General features: G+C 26.9%; 1 protein-coding gene across 1 annotated transcript in view; it reads right to left on the reverse strand.

Moving 5' to 3' along the window:
* The window catches only part of LOC129985214 (polyhomeotic-like protein 1), a 29,807-nt gene extending 21,557 nt beyond the window's left edge, over positions 1-8,250 (reverse strand). Inside the window, exons 1-4 of the mRNA XM_056095156.1 lie at positions 7,986-8,250; positions 3,673-3,952; positions 2,157-2,372; positions 874-1,128 (exon numbers count right to left, since the gene is read on the reverse strand). Coding sequence (XP_055951131.1) covers positions 874-1,128; positions 2,157-2,372; positions 3,673-3,924 — 723 coding nt within the window. The 5' untranslated portion in view covers positions 3,925-3,952; positions 7,986-8,250. The remainder of the gene's footprint in view (positions 1-873; positions 1,129-2,156; positions 2,373-3,672; positions 3,953-7,985) is intronic.
* Between the last annotated feature and the right edge of the window lie 4,880 nt (positions 8,251-13,130).

Below are 13,130 nucleotides of genomic sequence, written 5' to 3' on the forward strand. Positions count from 1 at the left end.
AATCTAAAAAGTATTGTAGAATTAAAAAAAAAAAAATCAATGAATACATGATCAAAATATCAACTTGTAATACCTGACTGAGCATGCATATACATTTATTTCAGTTTCCAGATTCATAACTGCTATGCAAATTTCAATAATAATTAAAACTAGCATATTGATTTTTATTATCAAAAATACCTCCATGTTTATCAGATTACTAAGAAGGAAGCTACAGCCTTAAAATTAAAATTCTGAATAAATCAATCTATCAAAAATATGGAAAAAATACCATAATCATATTGATAACAGGGGGAAAAAAAAAGAGAACCAATTAATTATAAAATGTTCAGGTATTGTTTATGCTTATTTAAGGATAACATACTAAAAAAATATAGCAATAGTCCAAAATTGTATTAATAATTGGATAAAATGTAGTTTCTTTTCTTTCTATATTATTAAATCTTCACAAAATTCTTCAGTTCAATGTATGATTCAAAATAAAGCACTAATAATGAGGAAATTTGAAATCTAGAAAATTACAGGTAATAAGAGATTATAGGAAGCAACTATAGATAATATTATAATATAACTATATATATAATGAACAGTAAAGGATGAATTTCAATTTAAAATTTTAATTCAAACATTTTTTTTGAACAAACAAAGGAAACAGAGTGGATTTTTATTTGAAATAATAAACTAGGACACAAAAATCTAGGCCTGTTTCAAGAAACATTTACTTATCAGTAATAATATAAAAGAACTTTTATTTTTTAGGTAATTTATGTTAAAATAGAGATAAATATTATTTTCAAATATAAAAAAAATGTAAAAATAAATTGCAATTAATTTTAATGAAAAATAATACAGTATTCAATTAGAATTACTCACATATGACTTCCCTTTCTGGCTGTCTGAAATTGCCTTAGCTTGATGAGGTAAAACAGTCTGAGGATTTGACAAGACACCAAGTTGTCCAATGACAACAGTTTGGTTTGATGTTGTAACTGGAATGAAACCAGACTGTCCCTGTATTACAGTTGATTTTGATGAAGCAGCTAGCATTTGGCCTGGTACGCAAGCCTTTGCAGCAGCAGCCATTTGATTGCCAGCAGGTATAATATTCTGTGCACCAAAATTCCCAACCTATATGATATAAAACAAATTAGTATTTCCAAGATTAAATATATCAAAGAAAAAAATAAACAATACTGATCAGTATATGCTCAAGGTTGAAATCTTGATATTCATGTATGAAATCTTTTTTTTTTCCCCCACTTGGATATCATATATCTGAAATTACTACCTTAAAAATGGCTTGTTTACCAATATAAGCTAATTTGTACAATTATTCTATTTGTTAATAATTTTACACTCATTAAAAGTAGCAGTTAATTTAAACAAATAGCATTAGATTTGGAGCAAATGCAGTAAATTTTCAATAAATTGGCTTAATTGGGACAGATTTGATCAGAATAATGCAGTGATTATTGAGACAATACCAGATAATTAGATAATTGATGAAAAAAGTTTATTCATACAAAAAATTATAATAATTTAAAGATTATAAAAAAGTGTATATTTACATTTTATATATTTAAATTCAGTATTAAAATATCACTGCTTCAAGATACCAATGTCAATTGTTTATTGTTTTTACTTATTTTTACTTAAGAAAATTATATTTGTAGGCTTCACCCCCCCCCCCATCCTCCAAAGCAATCCCAATAACTGGTTATTGGAATAACAACAGTTACCAAATAATTGATATTATACTATATACACAAAAAAGCTTTAAAAATACGATTTGGGTAAACATTGCACAATCATTTTTTTTTAAATTTAAAAATGACTTCTAATCTGATTTTAAAGCAGCCTGAAAGTTAGAGATATAGCATTTTTTGATCATAATAAATATGTTATGAATTTCAAAATTAAACAGACATTGCTACAAAACAGAAATAATATCTTAACTATATAATATGATTATAAAACAAGTTAAAGTGACAGTTTATAAAAAATAACTCGTAACAACAGCAATTATTAAACATAAAATGCAAAATTTGAATTATCTGAATTCCTTTCTAGTGATGTTTAAATTAACAGAAAATCCCCTTCCCCTACAAAAAAAAAAAAAAAAAGATTATGTAAGAAGATAGAATATAACAGCTTACTGTCTGCATTGGTGCTGCAGATATAATTGTTGGAGTGGCTGCTTTATTTTCCATGCCTTTCCCTTGTAACTGCAGGCTTATACCAGCAGGAGTAGCACCAATACTCTGGATAGTAGGTTGCAGAGTTAAATTTCCGGGGAGAAACATGTGTTGTTGCTGAGGAGCATATAAATGCTGCAAATACTGATTCTGTAAAGGTTGTTGGATAACTTGAACCTACAAATAAATAAAGGATTATTGGTAAAATAAAGGAATAACAGAATTAGATATTATACTGTTATTATATTTGTCCCAAATGCATCTAAAAAGAAAAGTGTGATTTTAATCAAGAGAAATAACATAACAATTATTGTAAATAGCATACATTAATTACTTTAATAAATAGAGGAGAAAAATAGAAGCTAGGAAGTTATGAGTGATGATAACAAGTGAATGATGTTCAAATCACATCTCTGTTGAATTTTACGAAAGCTGAAAGATTCCATGAAATAAAACAGTTTTTAGTGCACAAACTTTGTTATAAAGAATATCAATGAATAATTCTCCAAAATGTATGTTACTTCGATATTTAAATGAGTTTGAATTGTATTAAGATTATAACTATCAGGTTTATGAATACATTGTATACAATTATATATTTTCCATATCAATGTTCACAATTTTATCAATGTTCATTGAAGAAACAACTCATAACAAACCAAGAATATTTTATTCTGTTATTTTCACAGTAAAATAATTCACACAGTCATAATAAAAGGTGTCCCAAAATTAATGCAAGATTTGAATTTGTCACCTTTTGTGCAATAAAGTGTTGACAACCCTATTAAAAAAACCATTTGACAGCTGAAGTTTAGGGTTAGTAAACATGGAGTGTTAAATGAATAACAATGTGTTTTCATTGTTGAACAACATTTAAAAAATATGAAAGTCTGCCACCCAAAGTTCGAAAATTTGAGAATTGGCCCCCTAGATCATGTGATTTAACACCATTAGATTTCTTTTTATGGAGTTATTTGAAGTCAAAGACCTATGCCAACAAACCTACAAGCATTAAAGGAGGAAATTCAATGCTGCACCAACAAAATTCAGTCATACTTATGCAAAATGGTCATGGAAAATTTCGACAAAAGAGTGTGTATGTGCCAGCAAAGCTATTGAGGCCATTGGCACTAAGTGTTTTCCATACATAACTCAATCCCATGTACTTTATGATTCAATAAAAATATAACAATTTAAAGCAAAAAAAAAAAAGTGTGTGTTTTATTCTTGTGTTAATTCAAACCTGGCATTAATACATTGTTCTATTGTATAATGCTTCGTTTTTACTAACCCTAAACTATCAGCTGTCAAATGGTTTTTATAGTAGCGTTGTCAAAACTTTACTGCACAAATGTTGGCAAATTCAAATCTTGAGTTAACTTTGGGACAGCCTTTATAAAAGTCAAATATTCATTCAATAACTTTCTTCCCAATTTTGCATATCATAAATGGACAAATTTTCAAAAGTAATCCTTACATGTGGGAGAGGGGAAGCTGCAACAGAAGGCTGGACAGCTACATTTTGGGGAGGAGTATGCGAGGCTGCTGATTGGGCAAGCATGACTGTGCCTGCTGAAACTGGAGTTCCAGTTCTTGATCGATTAGGGGCAACAGAAACTGAAGCTACAAATGGCACAGTGGCAATGCCATATGATGCTGCAGATTCACAGGGTACACTAGCTGAAGCTGACTGAGTTTGACACTGGACTTCCACATCTTCAGAACCCATAATTAAAGCCGAATCCTGCTACTTCCTTCTGTAAAAATGGAATAAATGAGCTTAATGATATTAAAAATAAGAGGGTGACTCTGCAATAAATCTGACAGAAAATTCAAAATATTAATTCCAATCTGAAACTTCTGAAGAAAGGAAAAATAGAAAAATGCTGTAAATATCCAGCTAATTTTAAATATCCATCTTATAAACATTTTTTTTTTTTTTTTTTTTTCATAACAATATAAATAACCTAACTGTAACTTAATATAGTTATAATAAAAATTCTCCAAAATTTTTCATTAGAGTATTAAATGATTTTTTTTTTCATTTAATATGAGACAGTCATGCTTTGCTACAGTTGCAATTTAAACCATGCAAGTCCAATCTGAGAACTTAAATAAAAAATTAATATTAAAGTATTATTTTAAAAAAGCATCAAATCTTAATATTTAGATTAAACTATAAAATTCCAGAAATAGAAAAGTCATTTTAGATTTTTAAAAATAAATATTCAAGAATTTCTTGAGATTAAAAACTGGTTAATTTTCATATAAATTAAAATCAAGCAGAATTATATTGCTATGAAATATATTTGAATAAGTTTATTTTAAATAACTAAGAAAAATGTTAACTGCTTTGTAAAAAAAATTGCATACATATAAATAAAAATTATTAACAAAAAAAAAAGGTAAAAAAAAAAAAAAATAGATTTAATTTGTTTTTTTCACAAATGTATGGATGAGAAATATAATTATTAATTTATTAAATTTTTTTAATAATCATTAACAAAATATATACAGTTGCAAAAGAAGTAACTGTATGTATTTTGAATCCATTATTTCACCATTCTTTTTGGTTACATTTCAAAAATTCAATGAAAATTGCAGCACTCTTATGCTCAGAGCTTAAATCTATAGCATTGAAGTAATTAGTTATTAAAAAATATTTATGAAATACTTTTTAAAAAAACAATGAAAAATGTATTGTAGAAGAATTATAAATTTAAAAACAGCTACTATCAATAGCAATCCATGCTTTATAGTAACTGCAGAAATGCTGTAACTTAAAATATCATGCTGAGAAATGATGCATTTCTATATAAATTAAATTTAGTCTTTGTTTCAGATTACTGCGTAAAATGCAGTTAATAAATAATTCATAAAAATTAATTTCAAGTTTTATGCTTGATGCTTTAAGTTTTTAATAAAGAAATTTTAGCTTTGCTATTACTAATTTAAATTAAAATTTTGATTTTTAAAGCAAAGTGTTTTTTTTTTTAAATATTTTCACAAAGATTTACAGAACGATAATTGAACTACTAAAAATCAGAAAGTGTACAATTAAAATAAATACGAAACATTTTTCATCAAATATATACTGGCAAAATAATTTTATTCTACAAGAGATTAAAAAATTATCAATCATCAATTTTATTTTCTAATTCATTTAGAATTCCAGACTAGCATAAAATTTATCAATATTAAAAAACTGTTTAAAATAGAATTAGATAATGGTGGATTTACGATTATTTAGATTAGACAGCTATCTTGGACCTGCAGAATGAATAGGAGAAGCACACAACCATTTAAGAAAGTGTTATTAGCTAAGTTGTTTAATAATCTTAAGAAATATAAAATTTTTGAAATATAAAATATTATAGTTATAATGAATGTATGCTTTGATAAAAGTAATCACATTTTTTTATAATATATTTGAATATTAATTAGTCATCAACTAATGTAATTATGTTAAATACTTCTCTTGGCATGAGCAATAAATTAATTTTTAATAAAATTATATTTGAATATATAATTTTGAATTATATTTGAAAATAATTTTCCTTTATATTCTTTCATAATAATGTTTGTATTTTTCAGAAAGGAAAATATCAACTTAAAATTTTAGAAAAATTAACTATAACCTTATTATTTATTTTTTCCATGAGATTAATATATATTCAGAAAGTTATTAAAGTACAAAAATTAATTAAAATAAGTCATTAACATATAAATTAAATGAGTTGAAGTATAAAACTAAATTAAGTAATCCTTTTTTTAAAAACTAAGGCATTTTTTAATTAACATTGTGTAGGCTTCAAAATTATTAAATATGCCAGTATTGCTAGAATTGTTTATTAATTATTAAGAAATTAAAGTGTCTTGTGTATGAATAAAACATTGGCATGTGCATAAATGGCTAAAAGAAATTGGAACTGGATAAAGATCCAGTTCTTTTCATTTTTTTTTTTTTCCCTATGAAGAAAAAAAGTATAATGTTTTTACTTATACTAACATTGAGAGCAGGAAACACAAAAATGCAAAATAAATAAGATCTTTGATGATTTCAACATTATGGATAAAATTAAATAAATTAATGCTAAAGGTTATACACTAAAAATGCTTCAGTTCCATAGTACCTGGCACACACGTTGTTACAAGCAATTATATTCAATTATTGACATGCTACAAAAGAACTAAAGAAATTCATATCCTCAGAGCATATTCCTAGAATTAAAAAATTAATTACATTATTGCTGTTGTATTTCTCATCAGTCAATCAACCTAACCCTAACTATCATTAATAACTGAGCATGGTTACATCTAGCATTGGAAATGAGATTTTAAAAATAAAGAACTGTACTAGTACAATTAATATCCAACATATTTAAATCAATATTATATCCTATTAAGTACCAACAATGTTGAAGCAAGAATTATAAAATAATCAGTAGCTGAATTAACAATATAATTTAATGAAGAAAATGCCATTTGCATTGATCAGAAATGTAAACAAACAAATAAATAAAAATGTGGCTGTTAAATTTAAAAAGAGGATCTCTAACCAGCAAATTAGATCTAATGATGCATAAATATGTTTATATAATTTGTTTTTAAAGACATTAGGAAATATCAAGAAATATTAATTGATATATATAAATGATAGCAAGGTGAAAATTTTCATCAATATATTTTAATGAGCTTCTAATACAATTAAATTTATAACTTTTTAACATCTAAGAAATTTAAAATAAGGTATAAAACAAGAAAATTAATAATGAACTAAATAAGAAAATTTAATAATGCCGTAAATAAAAATAGTTACTTAATGTAATAAATTATAAGAATTTTCTTATAAGACATGAAATTAGTAAAGATGTGAAGAATAGGAAATGAACTACATCTTTATTAAAACTCAGAGTGAAAGAACATACCACAAACCATAAACAATTTTTTAAAAAATTAATACATGCAAATACATTCCTTTATACACATAAATTAACAGTATATCAATATTTTAGAAACAGAGTAGTCATGATAAAATATATTTGTTCATTCCCTAATTAACACAAATTTCCTAAAAACATTGTCACTATATTTCAAGATATTACCTCTCATTCTAAATATTGAAAAACACCATGGAGAATCTATGATATCACGTGTTAATAGGGTTAAATCCTTTTTTACCTATGAATGATAATGTTTTACATTGTGAGAGTTACTTTTAATACAATAAAGAAATATGACCATATATAAATAATTTTCAAACAAACCTGTAAACTACATTAATATTTCAATTACATATAGAGCATTAAAATACTTAAATTAAAATTTCTGGATATTATAGACAGTCAAAGGTATATCTGCAGACCATTTTCTTTTTTTATATAAAAAAAATTCATTTGAAAATTAAAATAATGCAATGTTAGTGTATAATCTAATATTTGGTTTATATTAAATATAAGTATAAATCTATATTTTTATAGAAAATATATATAACTTCTATAAAAATTATCATTTTGTCAGTTTTTGTGGATAATGAGTTATACATTTAGAAATTACAAAAATATCGTAATTTTAAAATGATATTTACTTTAAATAAGACAACATTATAGTATTAAACATTCGACAGAAGAAAAATATCAAAGCATTCGATTTCAAAAACTTTTCCAAAAAACACCCATATTGGTAATAATCAGAAGTTTGTTTTAGTAATATATAAAGACAAATATATTTAGAGAATGTCACTTAGAGGTTATTTTAATTTGAGTAATAATTTCACTGGGTTTTACTCACCCCTTCAAAGTTGACAGCGGCCATCTCTAGTTTGTGTCGATGGAATAAAGAATTAATTAAAATTAGAAAAGGGACGCCATCACGATTTAGAGATTAATCATTTGTCGCAGACAGTGATTTGGTACAAAGGTATCTCTTCCAGAGATGCTTGAAAAAATATATAAATATTGAGAGATCATTTAATTTAAGTTCATTCCTGTCAAAAAGTTCAAGAGATGAATACAAAACTGACAATCATATAAACAACCTTCCCCATAAAGCCTAGCAGCCGAACCAGACACCGGTCGAGTGGAGATGTTTTTAATGAAACCACGCTAATCACTTTTGTTTTGTTTTGTTTCACATTGGGTCATACTAGAGCTCTATTTTTCTTAAATGAATGCATCAACCCAGGAAAATTATCACGGAAAGAATCGAAGCCATGAGACAGAAATTTGTGCCCTTTTAATTATATAAACATTTAAATGTCATTTCTAAATACGGCAATTTATTACAATTAATGACAGAAATACAAGTGAAAATATTAAAAAACTAAAATCAATTATTCAGGAATTTAAAATTCAAAATAGTTTCTTCTTTAGGCTAACACATTTGAAGAGAATATTTGTTTATTATAAATGATCAATATCTTAAGAACTTTATGGAGTAATTAGGCCTCTCGGTGAATCAGTACTAAGTTGATTAATAATTAATTTCCTTTGTACCGAATTAAGATTAGAAGTCGAAATGTTAATATTCAATATTAATTTAAAAATTATTAGTTTAATTCGAATTTTAATTCTTCACTTGAGTTTAAAATGAAATTTATGTGTATTTGTACTGAAAAACCTTTAATTACACTAAATTTCCATCTTTAATTTGAAATTAAAGGTCGTAATGTCGTAATGTCAGGACTGGATATTGTTAATTCAGTGAAGCAATGATGCCAATTTTTTTGACGTCATTGTCAAATAAGAAACATAATCATTACAAATCTCCAAACTGCTCTTCTCGAACTGTGTGGTGATGCTGCACCTTTTTTATACATTTCAAAATTTAACATGTACAAGCATGCACAATGTATCCGTCGAGTTCCATGTGATCATGAACTGCCTTCATTCTACAGAAAAGGAATCTATGTGAATGCTTGTAATGCAGAGTTATTACTAGAACTCTCAATAGGGCTGCCAAAAATCCAGTTTAGGTTCGAGACAAAATACTGCCACACGCTTCTTTCATTCACATATGAATCCAACACACCCAACATTTCCTCAATAAATTCTCCTATCTCTGATGACATAATTGGTTTAAACAGGTTTCACTAAACATTTTTAATTCCATCTCTTGTCAGCACAATATATTGTGCGATATTTCCATAATAGTGTTCGATATTCTGAATGTCATGTACAATAAAATGAAGATATCGTAACAATATTGTAAAGGTGCTTTTTTGCTAATTGCTCATTCTCACTCTTAGCACTCCAAGTACCATTCAGGGAAAGCAAAATGTAAATATCTATCAAATATCATGAGTGATATTCAAATTTAATTTCTTCTTATAAGATAAAATTATCTGTAGTCATTGATCATTCGAAGGTTATCATTTTCTTTACAAACTAATGCTGCTGCATTTTTTCTTGGTCATAAAAAGGGTTTGTAAAACTTCGTTTTGTGTTGGAAACTTTCAGATAAAATAATGTATTTCTCGAAAACATTTTTTTTTTTTTTTGCTGTGGTTGTGAATTTGAAATGCCTTTTTCCGCCTGTTGCAAATCTCAAATCCTCTTATAGTTTTTTTTTTAAGTGATATGGTTTTGATTCTGCTTTTTGCATTTTCATTAATATTTTAACTTTACGATATGATAAAATTTCATTCCTTATAAATTTATCAACAATCATAGTATTTTATAAATCTTAAATATTTAAACAATCGGTATTTGAATATTTGTGTGAAAATAATATTTTAATTAATGTAATATTTAAATTTATAGAAAAAATATGTAATTAAATTTTTTAAAAAAATTTTTCAAAGTTTTCCATCATTAGTTTTACTTTTTATAGATTAATTTTAAATTTAGTAACTTTACTTTTCATTGGATGATAATCTCCGGTACTGACATTTAATGCAAATAATAATTTTAGATATGAAAAGAGTTCAATTAATTGGGTTATGTTTTTATAATGAACCGTTATTCTTTAATATTAAAGCATACAGACGAAAATATAAGCAGCCGCTCCATCAAAGTATCCTCTTTAATGGTCATTCAATACTTAATTTCCAAACTATCAGAGATATGCATATACTTCTAATTGGGAAAATGATGTAAACGGTGTAAAAAAAATTATATTTCTTTGTTGTTTGAGACAGTATATATAGTGTTGAAAATATTATACTCTGCTAAGATCCTGTTTATCAGTTTATAAGCATTCTTGACACACTAATATTACAAACAAAGAGCACTTCCGGAAAGGGCTGCCCATGAGCCTAAAGTAAGAATATCAAAAGCTTCATAACACGGCCAATTTTAGACATAAAATCGCATATTTATTGTTTGTTTGAAGTTTGAGTAAATAAAAAAATATTTTACTGTATATGACACCTCTTACTTACCTTATTGTGGCATCTCCTACAACTGACCACTATATGATTTTTAGTGAAGGAAAAGTTGCATAGAATTGAGGGGGCTAATGAATATCCATGGCAAATGTCTGGAGCGCGACGACGGAGAAAGATCTTTAGAGAGAAAAGCGAGGTTTCATTTCGAATTTCTTTAATGTAAATAATTAAATATCCATATCAAATATCATTTGGAGAATGTAAATTAAAATATTTATAAATTCCATTTATTGACTAAGGTATTTTAAATATCATCATCTACAAGATATTATAATTTAACAAAATGGTTGCAAAGTTTTGGAATTTTCGTGGCTATATTAGAAAGCCTCGGAAGGCAAGCTCTCCCAAATTTTATAAGGGTTTAGAAACTTTTGTTAGAACTTGGGACAGTTGTCCGCGTAGGAAAAAAATTAGGAGTAGCAAAAAAAGCCTCCTCAAAGTTTATTCTAATCACACCCAAAATTTTTCTTTAAAACAAATGTAAATGTATGTGGGCCTTTACCGACAACGCCCTCATGTGCATTATGTTTGCTATGTGCTTCGCATCTTAATATCCAGGGGTGGTTGACTGTAAATTATATGTTCGTTTATACGTTGAACAAATTCAACAAATGCAAAGCACCTGATATATGATTAAAAGAACTGGAATATATTCATTTAATTGAGTATAACATTGAATTAATAATCGATAGTATAGTTTGTATCAAAGCTTAAAAGCTTCTCATTGGCAAAATGAGATCATGAGAGCTGAGATAAACAAAATACTGAGCTATAAAGTGATATAAATTGGAGTATCAAATTACATTTTGCTTATGATATTAATTGAAAAGATAGGCTGTCAGTGAAGATCTTAAATCGATTATCAGCAATTGAATAGCGTCATTTGAAATGTATACTTTTTTTGCACCGTATCGAACAAAGAGTAAAGCTTCTGTTGGCCTCAAAATACATCACTTTACTGGATTAGTTAAAGAAATATCCCATTAACCCTGAGATAAAGGGTTGCCGCATTTGTGACTAATTTTGAGAAGTAACGACCATTCTGAATATTATTTGGCTTCAAAAATATCCCATATTTTTCCAGCAAAATGATGGCCTAATAATTGGATGGTGTCCAAGATTTTGCAGTCCCTTAACGATGCGATTGTATTTTCGAGCACACAGGATAAATATCTAAAGAGTATTAAATGAGACTACGCTGCATTCAAAATACAAATTTGCAATTAAAAATTTCCAAATGCAAATTACTAAAAGTTTCAACTAAATATTTTGTGTAATTTGATTTTATTTACTTTCTGGGTAAAACATAGTTAAAAGTCACATAACTCGTGCTATCATAGAAGCCTCACACTGTTCTATTCATTGTACTATGTATTTACACACTTTCTTTTCATCGACCCTCAATCATTTACTAAGGAATCTCATTGCCATGCCAATTAACGCTATCACTTGTTATGTCGGGAGGTTAAGAACCCTAGGTTCATGAACTCCTTGACACTGCCCTCAAATCGACAATTTTTCATCTCCCCTATTAATTGAACTTTGTGAATTGAACTTCAGCGAATACAAAAAACTTTTTTCACTGATTATGTTTTTAAAAAAGTATAAATATAGAATATATATTAGTTCATCATTGAAGTCTCCTAAGCATAATAGAATATTTTTTTTTATAATTTATGCAATATTTCAGAAAATTATTCAATAAGAAGTTATCTTAATTTATCATAAAATTTAGTTTACTACAATAAGAAAGCAACTGTCAAGTGATAAGAATGTTAATATACACCAAATTAAATAATAAGAAAAATCAGCAATCTTTAAAAATGAATGCGCTTGAAATTTTTTCTCCCTTGTTCTCTTGTGAAATTAAAATTACAGTTCTTAGTTGTAATTGCAACAAATTTCGCACTTATATATACATTTATGTATGTATATAAATCCGATTTAGTCGTTGACTGATCTGGATTTAAATATCAACCAAAATTAAACCAAATTTTATTTGGTTTAATTTTGATTTTTTTGCCTATTAGCTTGGTTTTTATTACTATTGTTTTAATTCATATGTGTTTTAGTAATAGCTGCATTTGCGCTTTCTAAATAATATGGTGCTTTTTTTTTCTGTTCATTTTTTTGGTTTTAGTTCGAATCATAAATAATTTTTAGTTGCGATTCCACAATAATTTAGTTTCGTTTCCAAAATATTTTTCATTTAGATAGGGTTACTTATATATATATATATATATATATGTGTGTGTGTGTGTGTGTGTGTGTGTAACATTATTTGTTGTGTTGTGAAGCATGATGCAGTTTGAAGACAGTGAAGATACTTTTAATTTTGCGACGTCGTTTTATTTCATTTTGAAGAAGCAGGCATATGTACAAGCGATGAGCACACAGAACGACACAGAAAGGAATAAGGGAAAAACTCTTGGACATTTTATCCCTGGTCTTATATAACCTATGATTTTGATAGGGAAAATATTTCTTTACAGTGCTAAGGTATAATGAGATTTCAATAGGGATTTTCGTTACAGGCGTGGACAAGGCGG

This window comes from Argiope bruennichi, chromosome 9 (genome assembly GCF_947563725.1).
Source record: "Argiope bruennichi chromosome 9, qqArgBrue1.1, whole genome shotgun sequence".
NCBI lineage: Eukaryota > Metazoa > Arthropoda > Arachnida > Araneae > Araneidae > Argiope > Argiope bruennichi.